Here is an 18,730-nt window from a genome sequence, read left to right on the forward strand (position 1 = left end):
AAGTATATCTATTATTTGAAAAATGGTAAACTCCCATCGAACCACAAAGAATCGAGGGCCCTACGAACCAAGGCTGCCAGGTTCGCATTAGATGAAGATGGAAAATTATACAGGAGAATGTTCGATGGGCCATTGGTGGTATGTTTAGGGCTGGGGGACACCAAATATGTTCTACGATAAATCCACAAAGGTACTTGTAGGAATCACTCTGGCGCCGAGTCTTTGATTCGCAAAAGTATTAGAGGAGGGTATTATTGGGACAGCATGAAAAAAGATACTAAGGAGTTTGTAAAAAATCCGATAAGTGCCAACTGTTTGCACCGATGATCCATCAGCCCGGAAAACAACTCCACTCAGTCCTATCCCCGTGGCCTTTCATAAAATGGGTAATGGACATAATCGGTCCCCTACCAACTGCACCAGGTAAAGCTAAATTTATTTTGTTTATGACTGATTTTTTTTCTAAATGGGTCGAAGCATAGGCCTTCGAGAAGGTCAGAGAAAAGGAATTTATTGACTTCATCTGGGCCACATCATATGTCAGTTCGGGATGCCTGCCGAGATTGTATGTGACAACGGAATATAATTCGTCGGAAGCAAGGTGATGGAGTTCCTCGAAGCACATAAAATAAAGAGGATCTTATCAACAACGTACCACGCAATGGAAATGGACAGATCGAGTCAACAAACAAAACTATCATTCAAAACTTAAAGAAAAGGTTGGACGATGCGAAGGGAAAATGGAGAAAAGTTCTACCTGAGGTTCTTTGGTCATATCAAACAACATCGAAGTCTAGCACAAGGGTTACTCTGTTCTCTTTAGTATATGGCTCCGGGGCCCTTATCCCTGTCGAGGTCGGAGAACCCAGCGCCAGGTTTAGACATGCATCGGAGGAGTCAAATCATGAGGCCATGAATACTAGCCTCGAGCTATTAGATAAAAACGAGAGGCAGAACTTGTTCGGATGGCCGTGCAGAAGCAAAGAATCGAGAGATACTACAATAGAAGGACCTACCTTCGACATTTTGGAATTAGGGACTTAGTTTTACGAAAAGTGTAATGAGCCGACTGGTCATTTTGCTTTATAGAACCTAGTTACCCTAAATAATACTTCCTGTACTTGCTTTAACTGATTTATGACTTGCGGGGTTGGTTAGTTCGGGATTTGGATTGAAATCGGAACACTTGATTCCTTAAGGTTGGCTTAAAAGTCCAAGTTTGACTTTGGTCAATATATTTAGTAAAGGACCCGGACTTGTGTTTTGACGATCCCGGAGGGTCCCTAGTAAAATACGGGACCTGGGCGTACGCCCGGAATTGAATTTCGAGGTCTCGAACCCGAGTAATAATTTTTGTTAAAAATTATTAAACTGAAAATCTAAGGATTTAAAGAAATTTAATAATGTTTGATCATGTTGTTATCGAGCCCGTATGTTAGTTCCGGAGCCCGGTACAGGTCCAATATAACATTTAAGTCTTGTCTGTGAAATTTGGTAAGAAACGGGACTGATTTGACGTGATTCGGATGTCCAGTTGTAAAAAAAGGAATTTTAAATGTTCTTAAGGATTTCATGCATTTTGGTGTTAAATCCATAATTTTATATGTTATTTCGGCGATTTTATCGCTCGAACAAGTTTGCACATTATTGTTGGACTTGTGTGAGTATTCAGAGTGGAGCCTCGAGGGCTAGGGTGAGTTTCGGATGTGGGTTGGGGGTGAAAAATACCCCAGTTTTCTGGTGTTTCTGGGCAAAGTTGCAGGTCTCACAAATGCGATGGAATGTTCGCAATTTCAAACCCCGCATTTGCGTGGAAAACATCGCATTTACGATGAAGCCTGGCTGGGGGTAGTGGTCGCATTTGCGACGTTTTCTTCGCATTTGCGAGACCAGTAGGGTCCGCATTTGTGACCCCTCTGTCGCATTTGCGATCAAGGCAGAGGGAGGCCCAGTTCGCATTTTCGGTTTTGTTGCAATTGCGACTTCGCATTTGCGAACCTGATGTCACAAATGCGACATCAGAGGCCTGGACACAACTTTTAAAAACGGGACTTAGGCCATTTATTTCATTTCACTTCTACACTTGGGTGATTTGGGAGCTTTTAAAGAGGGGATTTCAACCTAGCATTGTGAGGTAAGTTATTTCTATTTAATGTGAGTTTAATACTTGGGTTTTGGATAGATTAACACACAAAAATTAGTAAAAATCATGGGATTTGAGTAAAACCTAGGGTTTTGATAAAAATAAGATTTAACCACGAAATTTGTTATGGAATGGAGTAAAAATCATATATTCTTGATCCTTATGCTATGGGTAACAACTTTCTTCAAAAAATTTCGGAATCCGGGCACGTGGGCCCGGGGTCGAATTTTAGGAATCTTGTAATTTGGAATGGGGAATCACCCTAATGGTTGGGATATGAACTTTTAAGCCTATATTGATTAGTTTCTATGCTATTTGGATAGTTTTGGAGTGTTTGGCACCAAATTTAGGGTTTGGGCTTAAGCTTGGACCAAAAAGTAGGTCGTGAAGCGAGGTAAGTCTCTTTTCTAACCTTATAAGAGGAAAATCTCCCCATAGGTTAACTTAATTAATGTGTGATTTGATTGTGGGAGGTCGTGTACGCACGAAGTGACGAGAGTCCGTATGTGGCTACTATTCTTGTTATGTTCGGGTAGCTCTAGGCTTACACCATGCTATGTGGGCATTGTTATATGATCGCAAATTGTTGAATTGCATTGATTGAAGCCGCATTGAAAATGTTATAATTTCAAAGATTTCAAGTAAATAATTATTTGTAATGAGGTATATTTGGATGATGTGATCATAAAATCAAAGCATCAGGCCGACCACATTGGGGATTTGAGGAAATTCTTCCTGAGACTTCACAGGTACAACCTCAAGCTTAACCCTGCCAAGTGCGCATTTAGTGTTCCATCTGGAAAGCTGTTGGGATTCATAGTCAGCCGGCGAGGCATCGAGTTGGACCCATCAAAGAATTAATGACCTTGGGAAACTGTGTAGACACGACCTTTCAGTCACTTCAGTCGCTGACGTCACAAGATTGGCATCATGATCGAGGCATCGAAGGGTTGAGAATCAAATTGTTTCTTATCATTTTATTCTAAGGAATACGGGGACTATCTGTATACGGTCAAAATCATATGCTCCGATTTAGGCTCGAGAAGTTGCATCGAGGACAAAAGTTTGATATAGACCAAGCTCGAGCTCGAGGGTAGAATAAGAGGCTCGAAGACCTAAGTGCTCGAAGAGCATCGGAGTCAAGTACAACCGACCTCGAGACAGTGTCGTTATGAGTTTGTTATAGAAGGAAAAGATTCCTGCCACGTCCCCAAGATCACGTAAATTCCGGGATAGATTTGTACAAATTAGTACAAATCTGTGCTAAGCGGTTATACAACTATCCCAATAAGATTCCCTACTGTAAATAGAAACGTACCTTATTTAGGGTTACCCTATTATATAAAGGGGACCCCAATCATTTGTGAACATGATCTAATCATTGGCAAAGAATATACTCTCTTACTTTTCTCGCTCATTGTTCATCAGAATTGTCCTTTAGCTTCATTATTCTTGCTTTATTGTCCTTGAGCAATCTCCAGGTCACCTGGGCTCGAGGTCGAGACTGGCATATCCATTGGTTTGGTCTTACTTATTTCTTCATCTATACTTTAGATTTCTTGATTATTAATTAGTATTGAACTAAATCACGTATCTTTAAAATCACAAATCAAATTTAATTGTTACTCGTATTTTAAAGGTAAACACCGTGCGTTCTGAATTTTTAGTTTTTCAGAAAAATAATATTCTGAATTGTCTTGAAGTTAAAATTTTTAGTTTAAAATTTCAGGATAAAATAAATACTGGTTAATCTCTAAATAACATTCTTGAGAATGGCTATTTATGTGCTTGCCTCAAGGACATCACTTCGTAAAAATAGCACGGGCTAGCCAATTTTCGGACTGGTCATTAAAAAATAGCCAGCATTTGCAAAGTCAATATAAAATAGCCACTATTTTGCTACAACAAGGACTGGTCCAGCATAATATACTTGAGATCAGTGCAACTGTGTATGAATTTCCAGCATATTATGCTCTAACACGCGGAAAGTTCCAGCATAATATACTGAAGATTAGAGTACGTGTGTATAAACTTCCAGCATATTATACTGGACCGATATATTATACTGGAACTCCAGTATATTATGCTGGAGTTCTAGTATACTTATGCTGGAACTCCATTATAATATACTTATGTTGGAACTCCAGTATATTATGCTGGAGTATTTTCCGGATTTTGAACAGTGTTTTCGTTCAGATTTATCTTTACATGAAAAGTGGCTAAATTTCGATTACTTTTGAAACTGTGGCTATTTTTGAATGACCATTTCTAAATCTGGTTATTTTTGAATTTTTCCCCAACACTTCCCAAATCCCAAGTTATGGCCCATTTAATTTAGACCAAACAGGCCGTGCAGGTGCAGCCCGGTCCAATAGCTTCTCGAGTTTAGTGTCGCGTCCAGTTGAATTCTTGGGGTCAACTCTGAAAGCTGTTAATTGACAATAATACCCTTCGGAAGGAAATTCGTAAAAGTTTCTTTTTTGTTTATTACATTCCAAATTCTTTCTACTCGGGCAAGAATCTAATACTTTGCACTTCTTTTTCATTTGTTTTCTGAACTGAAACCCCAAAAGTACCAAATCCTCAATAGACGGGTCCACGATCCTTAACGTGCACCCCTTTTGCACATGACTTTCTCCTTGAGAAATTGGAATCCCAAATTCTTCAGTTTTCAATGCTTGTAACTTTATGGCATTTGCAAGATAACAGCAGCTGAATCCCCAACCCAGATCAAGAATGAAGTTTTCTTGGCAAATCGCCGTTTTCTCTACCGTTCTTTTCATTCTCGCATCTGGGTCTTATTCTATTGAGAATTTTCATCAAGCGTAAGCCGTTTTTTTTTTGTTGCAGAAATTTACTTTGAGTTATTTGGCTTCAAATGCTTTGTGTTTTTTGTGATCTGTAGTAATATTAGTATAAAATGCTATGGGCCAGTGAGACATAGGCTCGAGCAATGAGAACGCAAAGTTGCTTGTTTAGAATTCACAATGTAAAGTATTGCTTGTTTGTCTTTGTACTTTCTCTCCCAGGTTTTATATCAGTTAATTAACCTTTTTAAAATTTTCGTTACTTGATGACTGCTAACATGTTTTAAGTATAATGTCTATCTAGAATGATTGAACCTGCCCTTGTGTTTATCCATGATATTCATACAGTAGGTTCAGTGTTAACTTTTATTCCTATGACCAGCATGCCCCGTTATATACAACAATAAACAACAACTAAGCCTCAATCTTGAGCTAGTTGGGATCGGTTATACGAATCCTCATTATCCATTTCAATATATCTAGACCAGCTTGCCAGTCAAAAAAGCACTAGATGATTTCTTCCTATCTGCCTACGTCGTGGTTGACGGTGTTACCTGATACCTGTGCTGGTGGGGGATAGCAAGTAATCGGTGGAATGGGTGAGGTGTGCATGAGCTGGTCCGGACACCACCGTCATAAAAAAAGACCAGCTTGCCAGTATAAGTTTAAGTATAATACAGTATGACACCCAAAGGAATGATCTAGCAGTCGATGAAGTTGGAAAAAAGATCACGGGAAACTATAGTTAGAATCTCAGCAGCTGCAAACCAGGTGATTTCTTACCATATGCCTAAGACGGCACTTGCACTGTGAGAGGATGCAGTTGCCTGTGAAATACTTAGTAGTCGATTTTCTCGCAAGCTATCCTGGACATTTTTGTATAGAAAAAGAAAAGATAAACAACATTATTAATGAGTATCTCAACAGTGTGGACAGATAGAAGATGAAAACTCAGAAGCTTTGCAGTATATTCTTTTTAGCATTTGTGTTAGAAGTTAGATCATTTATTGGTACTATGACTAATGATCAATGTTGTCTCATCAAGCTTTGATTAGTTAGATGTATTTGAGCTTTTTGTCGTTTTCTTCATATGGAGGTACATAGTTTGCTATCTTTGTATTGTTTCTAGAATGCTGTTTGTTGTTTCAACATATAGCTATCTTTCTACTTGACAGGTTTCCTATTATAGAGCCTGATCCTGGTCACACGAAACTTCGCCTTGCAAGAGAAGGATTGGAGGCAATTGAGAAGATAACCACACCCATTGCAGCTGTTGCTGTAGGTTTTACATTAATCTCAAGCATCGGTTATTGCCTTTCATATCTTAGTAAATAAAAAGTTATCATCTCTTGCAAAGTTCTATGGAATTTTGAGTCTCCTTGATATTGCTTGGCAGTTGCAGTTATTATGTTTAGGGGTCGGTCCTGTTTTTTATTACTCATCCATATTCATTAAACTAGACATAGTTTGACTTGCACAGTTATCCATAGCAAAATATCTGAACAGAAAATTGTATTTATTTAGAAGTTGCTCAAAGTAACTGTTTGAAGTGGAAAAGTGAAATACTTAGTAGGTAAGATATTGCATCAAGTTTGGAATAATCTAGAATAGTGGTAGTTCATATTTGTCTAATTGTTAGAAGGAGAAACTAAAAAAGAAGAAAAATTCTCTGTTGAAAAGAAAAAGGTCAATATATTTTTTTCAGAATGGTCCAAGAAGGAAAGTAGGTTAGTTTTATTGGCACTCAGGAAGTACTGTTATGTGCTTTTTTTGGTGAATCTTGCATACATTATCAAACATCTGTCTTTTTGTGCGTCTGAATATGGTTATGTTGGAGGAAGTTGCTAACTGAGTTGTTTCTTACCTAAATTTTGTTGCTACCAATCTCTTTTCTTGTATGTTAACATTTCTGCAAAATGTTTGACCAGGTTATTGGTCCATACCGTTCGGGAAAATCATTTACCCTTAATCAGCTTCTTTCCCTATCTTGTTATGAAGGTGCACCCCATGTTTTTGATAGCTGACATCACCTTTTGTTTCAGTTGTTGAAATTTGCTGTTACCTTGGTAGCTGTAAGGTTTTCTGCTGTTTTTAAGCAACTGAGCAATGAAGTTCTATCCTTGCAGGTTTTGGTGTTGGGCATATGCGTGATACAAAGACAAAAGGTGTATTTGCAAGATTTTGCTGGACACTGCTCTTTCAAAAAGAGATCTGGACATCATTTAACTTCCTCTTTTCCTTTTCTTCCAGGGATATGGGTTTGGGGCACTCCAATAGAGATGGATATCAATGGAGTAAAAACTTCTGTGTTTTACCTTGACACAGAAGGTTTTGAAAGCATTGGAAAGTCAAATGTATATGATGACCGGTAATATGCATGTCCTCAGATATTGCAGTCTACCATAAGTCCGTGACCGAATATAGTTGTTTCTTGATGTTTTTTTTTCTCAGGATTTTTGCCCTTGCAACTGTTATGAGTTCTGTGCTTATATACAATCTCCCCGAGACGGTGCGCTACTCTTCCTAACTTGCACTCTCTTTCTATGAAATTATACATGTTGATCAACATTTAAATATTGTATTCATCCATTCCTATGAAAGAGGGTGACGAGGAAGGGTTGGGGAGAGAGAAAACGTGCTTTAGATAGATTAATCTTTACTCAAACTATAACCACGCTTAGTTTCTTCAGATCGAGGCTTCTGCATGCTTCAAAACTTTATCTTCCTCCATCTATCTCAAAAAGTAAAAGAATTAAAAGAGAAAAATATATTTCTTCTTTCTTTTTGCTGTACAAAACCCGTTGCTTAGCAGGCCCCCCAGGGGGATTTGTGTCTTAGGTCTCAGGTTTGAGCCCTACGCCAAACTCTGGCATTTAAGCGGAGAAGGGTAGCGAGTGGGACCCATCATCCCCGAGTTTCGAAGGTTGTGGTTGCCCCAAAGGGTTGGCTCCATTCTTGGTCATCCAAAACAAAACATGTTGCTTAGCAGATATTTTTAATTCAGTATGATGATGACATGAGTTGAACCTAAATGAAGCAGTGAGGATTCATATAGCGACCCTAACTTGTTTGGACTAAGGCGTAGTTGTTGTTGTTTTAAAGGTTTCTTAGCAGATTGTTTTCTTGATAAAGGTTGCTTAGCAGATTATGGAATGAGTATGCAATTGAATTATAGTATGATAGATCAAGAACTTTGATTCTTACTGACCTATTTAATGTGGCTCCATAATGTAATGATGATGATGTACTCAGTAATTGAGCTATCTTTAGAAAGCTTGGCTTCACGTATTTCCTCAAGTGTATGGTGAGCTAAAAGTTAGTATTTCAAAATTTGGAACTTGGGTTAGTTGTATTATTGGAAAGATGAGAATATGACGACATACATTCTTCATCATAAGAAGAGAATACGACAACATACTTATGATTTGGGGAAACTTTAATGATGTTAAATATTAAAGTAGACAGGAAGCTAATTCAGAGTGCAATATGACTTGAATAAAGCTGTACTTTAAATTGAGGCTTGTTTCAACTATTGAGCATTATCTTCCAACTTCAAAAGTTTTATTAAGTTGAGTTGAGCTTAACCTGATTTCTAGAAATTTTCTTTAACTAATCTATAGGTGAATTATGTTATCTCCCCGGCGTGCTTCTAGTATCACTTGCGTTGCCTCACATTTAAGATATTACAGAGACCTCCAATATTTCAACTTGATGTAACTAATAATAACTGGAGCAAAGGTCCATTATTTCATAGTACTAGTCACAACCCAAATGATCGATTATTCTTACTGTTTTTGCTTTTTCGTCAAGAAAGTCCTGAAAATGCAGAGCAAAATAATTGAAGGTCTCATGTGCTAAGTGGAGAACATGCCAGCATGGGGACTAATTCCACATTAACGCTCTTACATATGGATGACAAATGTACATTTACTTACTAATAAGCTAGATATGGATTGTGCATAGCTTGCATTTTTGTTCTTTTGACAAGTACAAATAATATAATGCCATGTATAGTGTTGATGTTTAACTCCAATGTAGAAAATATTCAAGGTATGTTGGTAGCGTACATCACTTATATAATGAATAGTGCTGTTATAAAGAGTTTGGCATCTGATCAAGAACATAATTTCTACCACGTAAAACTTTTTTTAGCTCATTTAAATCAATTAAGTGGTGAGCACGTGCTAGAAGATAACCAAAGAATGAAGTGGATGACCCAGTTGTATTAAAAGCAGTTCTTGCTCCACCTATTCTTGCCTACATATTGGTCGGACATTGTTAGCTCATCCCAATATGGTTGAAGTTTTAGCTCTGGGAGTGGTAGTTTATTTGCTCTCCTATTTTCCTAAATGAATAAGCTCTTTCCATAATCATAGTTTTGTGCATTTTTTGTATGTTTTAGATACGTGAAGCTGACATATCCCGGCTGTCATTCGCAGTTGAACTCGCCGAGGAGTTCTATGGAAGGTTTGATTCTAACGAGTTGTTTCAAAAGTTTCTAGTTTAAAAACTTCACATTCTCTCTGTTTCTTTTCTGACTCTCTGTTGGTTCATCCTCGTCTCTCTGCTCTTCTTGCGCCCAGAGTAAAGGTAAGCATTTGTAGTCATGATGCCTATTAATTTTACCTCAATGAAAGGGGAAATGAAGAAAAGTTACTTAACATGTTATATGACATGCTCAGTTGATGGGTGTTGTGTAGGGACAAGATGTTGCGTTTGAACCTGCGAAGCTACTATGGCTCATCCAGCGTGATTTTCTTCGTAAGTAGGGAAAAGATGTCTCAAAGATTCATATGTGCAATTGCTTGTCATTTTGTGAATGTGAAATGCTTTATGGGCTAGGGGTGTAAATGAATTAATTAGCTGAAGTGCTTAACATTATCTGCTTAATGTGAAAATTTGAAGTGTGTTTTGGCAGCATAATCTTTTCTCTTCCATCTAATAACCAGATGCCTTTTCTCATTGTTCTGTTTCTTTTTTGGAATTTGTCTGAGCGTGTACCTTTGACAGAAGGAAAATCTGTGCAAGAAATGGTTGATGAAGCTCTACGACATGTCCCTAATAGTGATGGTTGGTTCAGTTACCTTTATATGCATGCATATTAAATAACTATAAAGCCTAATATAAGCTAACCATGGTTGCTTATTCTGTTACCACAGGTGATAAAAATATTGATCAGGTACCCTTTATACTCTTTGAGTTCTGCAAATGATGAAGATGCTTACCTTAATATATTAATTTTAATAGTAATGCATGGTTTCAGGTGAACCGGATTCGAGATTCTTTGGCCATAATGGGTGATAATAGCACAGCCTTCAGCTTACCACAAGTATGGACTAACTTCTTATGTTCATTGATCTTTTTCTTCTTCCTTGAGTTTTACAGTTCACAGCTTAGCTCAGTAAAAGTAGTCAACTCAGATGTCATTTAGATAATTTTTGTGATTGCAACAATCACTAGATGTTATATCTTATCTAGCCTTAAAAAATCCTGTATAATTCTGTGTATGTTTTGTTTCTCTACGTCGTCTGTGCTCCTGGTAAATGTATTATTTCTCTAAGCTGTCCGTGTGTTTTTTTCCTCTTTTAGTGGTGCAAGGGCCGAGGCTATTCTATCATCTATCTCCACTCTTCTTATGGTCATAGTGTCTTGCTTCCAAAGAATATGCCGTTGGGTTTTCTTTTTCTGGGTAATTTTACGAGAAGATACAGGATGTTTCTGGCTACATCGAGCATACCACCAAATATATCCACCCAGCCACCCCGCGATAGTAGAAAGCTTACTCTCCTATTACAATTCTCACTACTTTCTGATCTCTTTTATTCATACTTATAGCTAGTTTCCACCCTTATCCTCTTCAGCTCCAACTTGTTTACATTCCTTGCCTGCTATAACTTTACTCCTAAGTGGACTTAGATTCATGCCATCTGCCCTTGCCAATGTCAGATTAATCTAAATTTTCTCTCGCATTATCCGTGTATATCTCAATTTGACCGGCACCCAAGTGTGTGGCATAGTAGTCAGTGAAGTGGGTTCTTGGAGATCAATGTTCAAATCCCAATGAAGACCAAGAAACACTAGTTGATTTCTTCCCATCTGCCTAAGTCTTGCTGGGCAGAGTTACCCGGTACACGTGTTGGTGAGGTAGTAGTTATCCGGTGAAATAGTCGAGGTGCGCGCAAGCTGGTTCGGACACCATTGTTATAAAAAATAATACATCTCAATGTGACTACATATTTACTAGTGGATAAGTCTATTTTTTTATGAAGTACAATTTTGTTAATGTTTGGGCAAAGAAAACATGCATGCGTACAAGAGGTATACCAAAAAGTACAAAACCTACATAGAGAGATGGTTTTCTACAAACAACACCCAATCATCTACACAAACAAGAACCTTATTGGTGCACCAAAAAGAAATAAGGGATAAAAGGCTACTTCTTAACTGAACAAAATCCATCTTTACACTTTCAAAGACTCTCCTATTTCTCCCCCCCCCCCCACCCCACCCCCAAATGACCCACAAAAGAGCTAGCGGTGCAATCTTCCATGCCCTGCTTCTCCTCCTCAGACCATAATTCCAACTGAACATCACCTCTTCCACCGTGTCTGGCATCACCCAAAATGTACCAAACCAAGTAAGGATGTCTCACCATAACCTCGATGTTACCAGACAATGAATGAGGATGTGATCAACATCTTCGCCCAAGCCCTTGCACATGAAGCACCAACTAACATACGTAACCTTCCTCTTCCTCAGGTTCTTGGCGGTCAAGATTGCTCCTCTTGCCGCCAACCAAGTGGAAAAACACACCTTTCCCAGTACGGGATCCAAATTGAACTAAAATCTCCAACTCTTTTCTCTTCCTCTTTGGTTTTAATTCTGATCTTGGATAGTTGCTCATTGTTGATAAACATATTTTATTTTGATTGGGAGCTGCCATCACACAGACCTTTGAGGTTACACTGTTTTCCACTGAATTGTACTTTTTTGGTTCCTTTGTCCATATAATTGTTGTTTGGTTAACAGTTACTTTTCCTTGCATTTTTTCTCTTTCTCTCTGTATGTACACAGGCACGCATACACACTCATACATAAGTTTTGCTACATTTCACCCACTTTTACATTCCATAAAATATCCATTCGTTCAAGGCATTAAAAGGACTATGATATAGGTGTCTTGGTGTGGCAGAAATCATCTTTCAATAAAATATTTTCCATGAGGAAGTCACTTCTGGTGTTTGTTACCAAAAAGTATTTTCCAAAGACAACTTTTCCACCTATAAGGGGGAGAATGCTTTACAACTATTCCAACTCTTATTTCATATTACTTGCTCCAATCAACACTTGGATTTTATTATCACTTTTCAAGTTTCATTAAATTCCCAATCAAAGCACTATCCAATTTGTTGTTATTATTATATGCCTTTAACAAATATTTTCGACTAAGTATCTGAAAACATCTTTTGAAAACATTGTCCAAAGAAAGCATTTTTGAGGAAAACTTTTTCCTTCATACCAAACATACCTAATTTAACAACCCTCCTAATCTTTTTCTTTATACCCATCTTTCCTCATTGTATCATGCTGCCATCGATGCTGTCTCTGCTTTTGCCCATTTTCAGAAGCGGGCAGTCCGGCACTACCTCTACCATCCCAACTTCCTCTGCCCTTACAGCTGCTACCTCATGGCTCTCTAAGTCAGCAATTTCTCTCTATACCTCCAAGTATGACTTCCTTTTCAATATTCCCATAGTACGAGCTCCCATACTATGCTTCCAATTGACACCCTCCATTAAGAGATTACAAAATGAACTGATGACCGATGAGGCTTATAAAAATCAGCATAACTTAGATCTACATCAAGCACCAGAATTCGGGGATTGAGTCAACAGATGAATACGCTATATTTTGCAGCAAAACAAATCAGGAGAGCTCCTGTTAAAAAAGATTGCCAAGGTCACCACTGCTGTTAAACATGGGCCAATCCAGACGGAGGTTTGGCAACCACTGACGAATCAATGAGAAAATGAGAGAGCGGGCAAGATACCAAGAGAAGAATAAAATTAGGTTTATCTTTTTGGTCAAAGACAATAAAGTCCTTCCCATTGATATGTTTTTAATTTGCTATTAGGCGTACTCTATGGAATGCAAAAGTGGACACAATGCTAACCTACTAATAGCAAAACCCTATACACGCATTGATCATTGATTTTGCTTAAGCAAGTCGCACCATATAACTATAGCATCATGTTGGACCCTTTCTTTTTCTTTTCTTTTTTCTTCCTGTAAGGGAAGTGGGAACCAATTAAAACTTATATGTGAAAGGTCATTGAATGTCCGTATATGTAGGTATGGTTGCTAAACTATAGCTTTATTCCTTTGTATGCCCTCTTCATCTCCTACCTCGAAAAACCATCCTACCCTCTCCTCCCAGAAAATGAAGAAAAAGAATTTTTTGGTTATGTAGTTGCATTTGTATTATGTGGTGGCAATTGACTTGAGCCTTGGGGTTTGCTCCCTTTCAAGATCTCAAGTTCGAAACTCACTGGGTGGAAACAATTTCTGAGGGCTATCATACTGGGTAAAACCTGAATTAACCGTGGTGCACTTGTGGGAAACTCCTTGCCGAGGGCCTGTGCACCCCCGGGATTAGTCGGGACTCTTAGAGACTCGGACACCCGGTGCAAATCAAAAAAAAAAAATTGTATTATGGATAGTAAACGTGCATGGTGAGGTAATATAGCAAACTTGGTATACTTTTAGAGTTGAGGATTTTCTATAAGAACTTCCAGAATGATACAATCAGATATAACAACGCACATATTTCTTTAACAGCCCCATCTTCAGCGCACAAAGCTTTGTGACATGAAGGATGCTGAGCTTGATCCTCTTTATGTCAAGAAGAGGGAGCAATTAAAAGAAGTTGTAGCATCTATTATTCGTCCAAAAATTGTCCAGGGTAAATCTCTCACCGGGAAGGAGTTCGTATCTTTCCTTGAGCAGGTGATTATCCATTAATTATCCTAATTTGTAATGCCTTTTGGATACTTATGGCGTTTTTTTTAAACCTTTGCTCTTAATTGGTAATTTTGTTTCCAGATTCTTGAAGCATTGAATAAAGGGGAGATTCCATCCACAGGGTCCCTTGTGGAAGTCTTCAACAAGGGTATTCTGGATCGGTGTTTGAAACTGTACAATGAGCGGACGGCTAACATGGTTTTACCAATGCCAGGGGAGTCTTTGCAAAAGGTTCATGAAGAGCACAAAGAGGCAGCGATGAACCTCTTTGATGAACAGCATTTTGGTCGTCACCATGCAAAAAAATCAGTTGATAAATTGGACGAAGAGATTGAAAAGGTTTGACTTGATTGCAATAAAGCATATTTTACGTAGTTCTCAGATTTTTGCTTACTGCCACATCTTTGCAGGTGTATAAGAATATCTTGTTGGCGAATGAATATCAATCCTCAAAGCTGTGTGAAGCTTTGTATACTAGATGTGAGGACAAAATGGACCATCTTCAGGTCCTCAAACTTCCTACAATGGCAAAGTTCAATGCTGGCTTCCTCCAATGCAACCAAAGCTTTCACAGTGAATGTGTTGGACCTTCTAAAATCAACTATGAAAAGCGGATGATCAAGGTTGAATACATTTAGTTTTTAGCACTTGGTTGCTCTTTTATCAAAAAGATTTTTCTCAATATAGTGAGTGTATAGTTCAGCTCTTAATGGTAATGTTGCATTTAGTTGTGTTGGGAGAGAGCGGAAGAGAAAGAAATATGGCGTATTTTACCAAGAAGCCCCTACCCTAGTAAAGGACAGTGTACAATTGAACCCAAAAGGTGAACCATGGCTTGAGACTTTACCATCTGTGGTGAATGTGAAAGTTAATTGCATCAAGCTGGGTCAACAGATGAGAAAAAACATTCAGGAAGCTAGACAGAAATTACCTTTTTACCGATAACTGACCATACAAATCTGGATGACAGACACACCGTATTATCCTTGCAGTAAATGATACTCATATCCTTTTAGCTGAATAACAAAAGAAATTTTCCTTTTTATTGATCCCTTCGTCCTTGGTGATTAGTCAAATCCTTTTCTAATAAAAGGATGGTGGTGCAAATTGGCCTTTTCCCTTCTCCTTTCTAAAGCAAAGAAGAATGTCATCATTCTGATCATGACTTGAAAAAAGAAAGAAGAGAAGGAACTTGTTGGCGCCCACACAACGGATTGCTTTCTTACCAAGCCATCCTGGCTTTTCGCTACTTTCCTTACAGTCAAGTGGCTGTCACTCCCCCAGTTCTATTATTATTGACTTGACTTGTTATTAAAAAACTACTCACTATCCAAATGAAAGACGATGGAAATCTTGTTGCTTTTGCATCTTACTTTGATCTTCATCAGTTGCACAGCCACTAGTAAATATGGAATTATTTGTCACCTATGTTCTTGTATGAGATCATTTGCCTGCTCCCCTCTTTCAATATTCTCTCTGGACTAGTTAATAGTACTAGACTACATCCTCCTTCCAGTTATAAGAGAAAAAAAGAATAGAAAGAGTCGACACTTGGTCTGAATACTTGTAGAGCCTTTGGAATCAATTTAGTTGGAGGTGGCTTCTAAAATTATTAGGTCTCTCTGTGAGTTCATTGTTGAAATTAAGAAGCATGAGTTCTGCCTCTCCCGCCTCCTCCCTGTATTAATTTATGTGCACATAAACCCCTCGAAACTGATTTTGCCTGTGCTATTACTAAGACAATGCAAGTGATAACAACGGAAAGTTCCTTTACCTGTCTTATGAATAAACAAGAGTCCCAGATGATAAATTATCTATTGAACTAAGCAGGCATTATTCTTGGTCTCCAAATTTACCCATTTAGCCCGTCTATGTCTTGTTTATACATGCTTATTCATAATTTGTTTGTGATGTACTACGACTTCAATTCTCGTTGTTCTTTCTTCCCTTTGTCCATTTCGCATGGCCTATAATTGAATTCCGTATATCTACAATTATGCAGATGCTGGAGAAGTCAAAGTCGTTATTTATTAAGGACTATAATAACAGACTCTTTAATTGGTTGGTCGCTTTTTCACTGTTCATGGTGGTGGTTGGACGATTCATCATAAAGTTTATTCTGGTCGAGATTGGAGCATGGATTCTCTTTATCTTCTTAGAAACATATACAAGGATGTTTTGGTCTGCAGAGTCACTTTACTACAATCCAGCGTGGCATTTTATTGTAGCTACTTGGGAAACACTTGTGTATAGTCCAATCCTTGATCTGGACAGGTACAGAAAATATTACCTTTTTATTCTGAAATTGTGTTGCTTTTAGGTGTCCTTTGTGAATCTCTTTGGTGTTTTAGCGTCGTTACTATTTAGTAAATAAAACAGTACAAAAGTGGGTTGCTCTTTTTCCTCTCTTTTTCTGTGATCAGTAGAATCAGTACAAGATTGTTTATAGCAGCCATTATACATGCTTCTCCTGACTAACTTTTTGAAGCAAAGTTGCTTTATTTTAAAACCTTTTTGATAATGGGTTTGATATTGTAATTGTTACGTATCAGCGCATATGATACTGGGTAGTATTGGTTAGGTCCCTCTTTTTCAATGGTCTAACCGTGAAAGAATTTTCCGTAGTTTGATGTGAACTAGTGTGAGCTGACATGACCTGGACCGAGGATGTTTTATAATATTTCCTTCTCTATCTTTTTGCTGCTGCAGGTGGGCGATCCCAATGTGTGTAATTGTTGTAATCTTTGTGATTTATTGGCGATGTTATGGGAGAAGGAAACATGGCCCCAGGTGGTTGTTACCTGTGTACAGCAATCCTAAAGACCAGCATAGAACAGAATAGTCAAATGGCAATATGATGTCTATTGCAAAGCTTCGCGAGCTTTATGTTTTTATGTCAAAAGCACGCTGGGTTTATATATGGTTCTCAGTCTACCCTTCGGTTCAACATGGAGTGGGAACCAGAGAGATCTAAACAGGTCTTGAGCTTTGTTGTAAAAGTTGAAAATATTTGTATCTTTTATCATTCATTAACTTTAACTGTAACACTGGTGTAACTTTTTTAAACAATTAAAAGCTGTAGTCAGAGAATTTCACCTGGCAACTTTAGCCACCGCATATATTTAAGTGTCACAGGATTTGAGAGAGCACTGATATCACCCTTCTTGTTCTTGTAACCATTTTAGTTTTCTTCTCTATGATATTTTTACCTTTGATTGGCTGCAAGTAAGTTTTTTTCTGTGAATTAAACAATGGTGTTCATTTTCTCCATTGCGTGATCCTTGTGGGCATTGTCTGAGGCTTCTTGATAAAGAGACTTTTTATTTTTATTTTTAAAATCATCTGCTAACAGAATAAGTTAGTTGAATAAAATTATTGAAGGCTCTTTTATACAATCGAAGAAGCACATATTCTCTAAACAAGAACTTATTGATTCGACATAAATATAATGACTAGAAAGATATTAAATTACAGAAAGCAGAAATGTTGTATAGTTCCTAGTAGAACTTATATTCTCTGGTACCACATGCTAGATACCAATAATCCAAGTTGAGTTTATACGATGTTGAAAATCAAGGGTAATTAATAATTAAGCATAAATTTATAAACTATAGCTTGTATTAAATAGATCAATAACTTAATAGTATGAGTAGCTATATAACATTGGGGTGAAAATTAGAGGGACAGGGATCAGTAAAATAAATACGTAATAATTTGACGTATGCATGAATATATACACATCACTGGACCAAAAGAAAAATATACACACCACTTGAAAGATACTGTGGCTAAGATATGAGTGATTGTATAACAGTAGAGTAACTCACATGTGATTTGGTAAAGAGTTGCAGAGCTTGCCAAGTTTTAATAATTTGAGTTTGAAAGATGTTATATAATCAGTTAGTTTATAACACTAATCTATTAGATATATTAAAGTAAGAGGATTAGTTAAAGTGGAAATGCTCGGACAAACAAGTAAGGCCAAATTCCATCAAAATACTAGTTTATGTCCAACTTTATAACCAACAACAACAATTACCCAGTAAAATCCCACAAAATGGGGTTTAGATAGGGTAATGCGTACGCAGACCTTACCCCTATCCTGATAGGGCAGAGAGACTGTTTCCGATAGACCCTCGGCTTAGAAAAAATAAAAAGAGAAGGAGACAATTCATTAGTAACTTCAGTAGAAACCAACCACTTTCTCAAATTAGGCATTGATGTCATTTTTGCCATAAGCAGCTGTTTGCTTCTACTTGAAAAACTCAAAATTCTACAAGTAAAAAGTCAATAAAGAATTTCCAATTTTTTTGTTTTCTATTTATTCCCAATAATGTTCTCGCTTATCTGCCGACTTCCGTGATTTATGATTGGAAACAAAGTTCCTTCTTACTCTTTTTGGCTATTTCAGTCATTTCCTTGTTTATTCATATTTTTTAATTTTGGTATTGAACTTCTACTAATTCCTACTTAAATAGCATAAGACCTATTAAAAGAAAAATACTTTCTACCAAAAAAAATTTATCCATAGTTATGCAAGTCATCTTTTTGCAAAAGTTATATGTATTAATTTTTAATGTACCAAAGAACGATTTTTTCTGATTTCAAATAGTGAAAACTAAAAAAGGAGAAACTTTTTAGTCGCACTTGAGCAATAGGACTAAGTTTAAACATAAAATAATAAAGTCTACATTTAAGCAAAGTTTTTGTTTTAACAAAAAGAGAAATATTTAAACAATTGCTTTTATTTGGTAACACT

At 37.4% G+C, this 18,730-nt stretch overlaps 1 protein-coding gene across 1 annotated transcript; it reads left to right on the forward strand.

Moving 5' to 3' along the window:
• The first annotated feature begins 4,660 nt into the window (after positions 1-4,660).
• Positions 4,661-17,117, forward strand: LOC104226570 (uncharacterized). Its single transcript, XM_009778597.2, has 17 exons — positions 4,661-4,968; positions 6,126-6,228; positions 6,879-6,948; positions 7,077-7,115; positions 7,201-7,318; positions 7,402-7,459; positions 9,353-9,417; positions 9,534-9,540; positions 9,651-9,711; positions 9,961-10,020; positions 10,110-10,129; positions 10,214-10,279; positions 13,789-13,956; positions 14,053-14,310; positions 14,382-14,594; positions 15,974-16,245; positions 16,681-17,117. Exons 1-17 carry the CDS (start codon positions 4,880-4,882, stop codon positions 16,811-16,813), a joined length of 1,800 nt encoding a protein of 599 aa, XP_009776899.1. The 5' UTR covers positions 4,661-4,879; the 3' UTR covers positions 16,814-17,117.
• The last annotated feature ends 1,613 nt before the right edge of the window (positions 17,118-18,730 follow it).

Source organism: Nicotiana sylvestris, chromosome 9 (assembly GCF_000393655.2).
Source record: "Nicotiana sylvestris chromosome 9, ASM39365v2, whole genome shotgun sequence".
NCBI classification, from domain to species: Eukaryota; Viridiplantae; Streptophyta; class Magnoliopsida; order Solanales; family Solanaceae; genus Nicotiana; species Nicotiana sylvestris.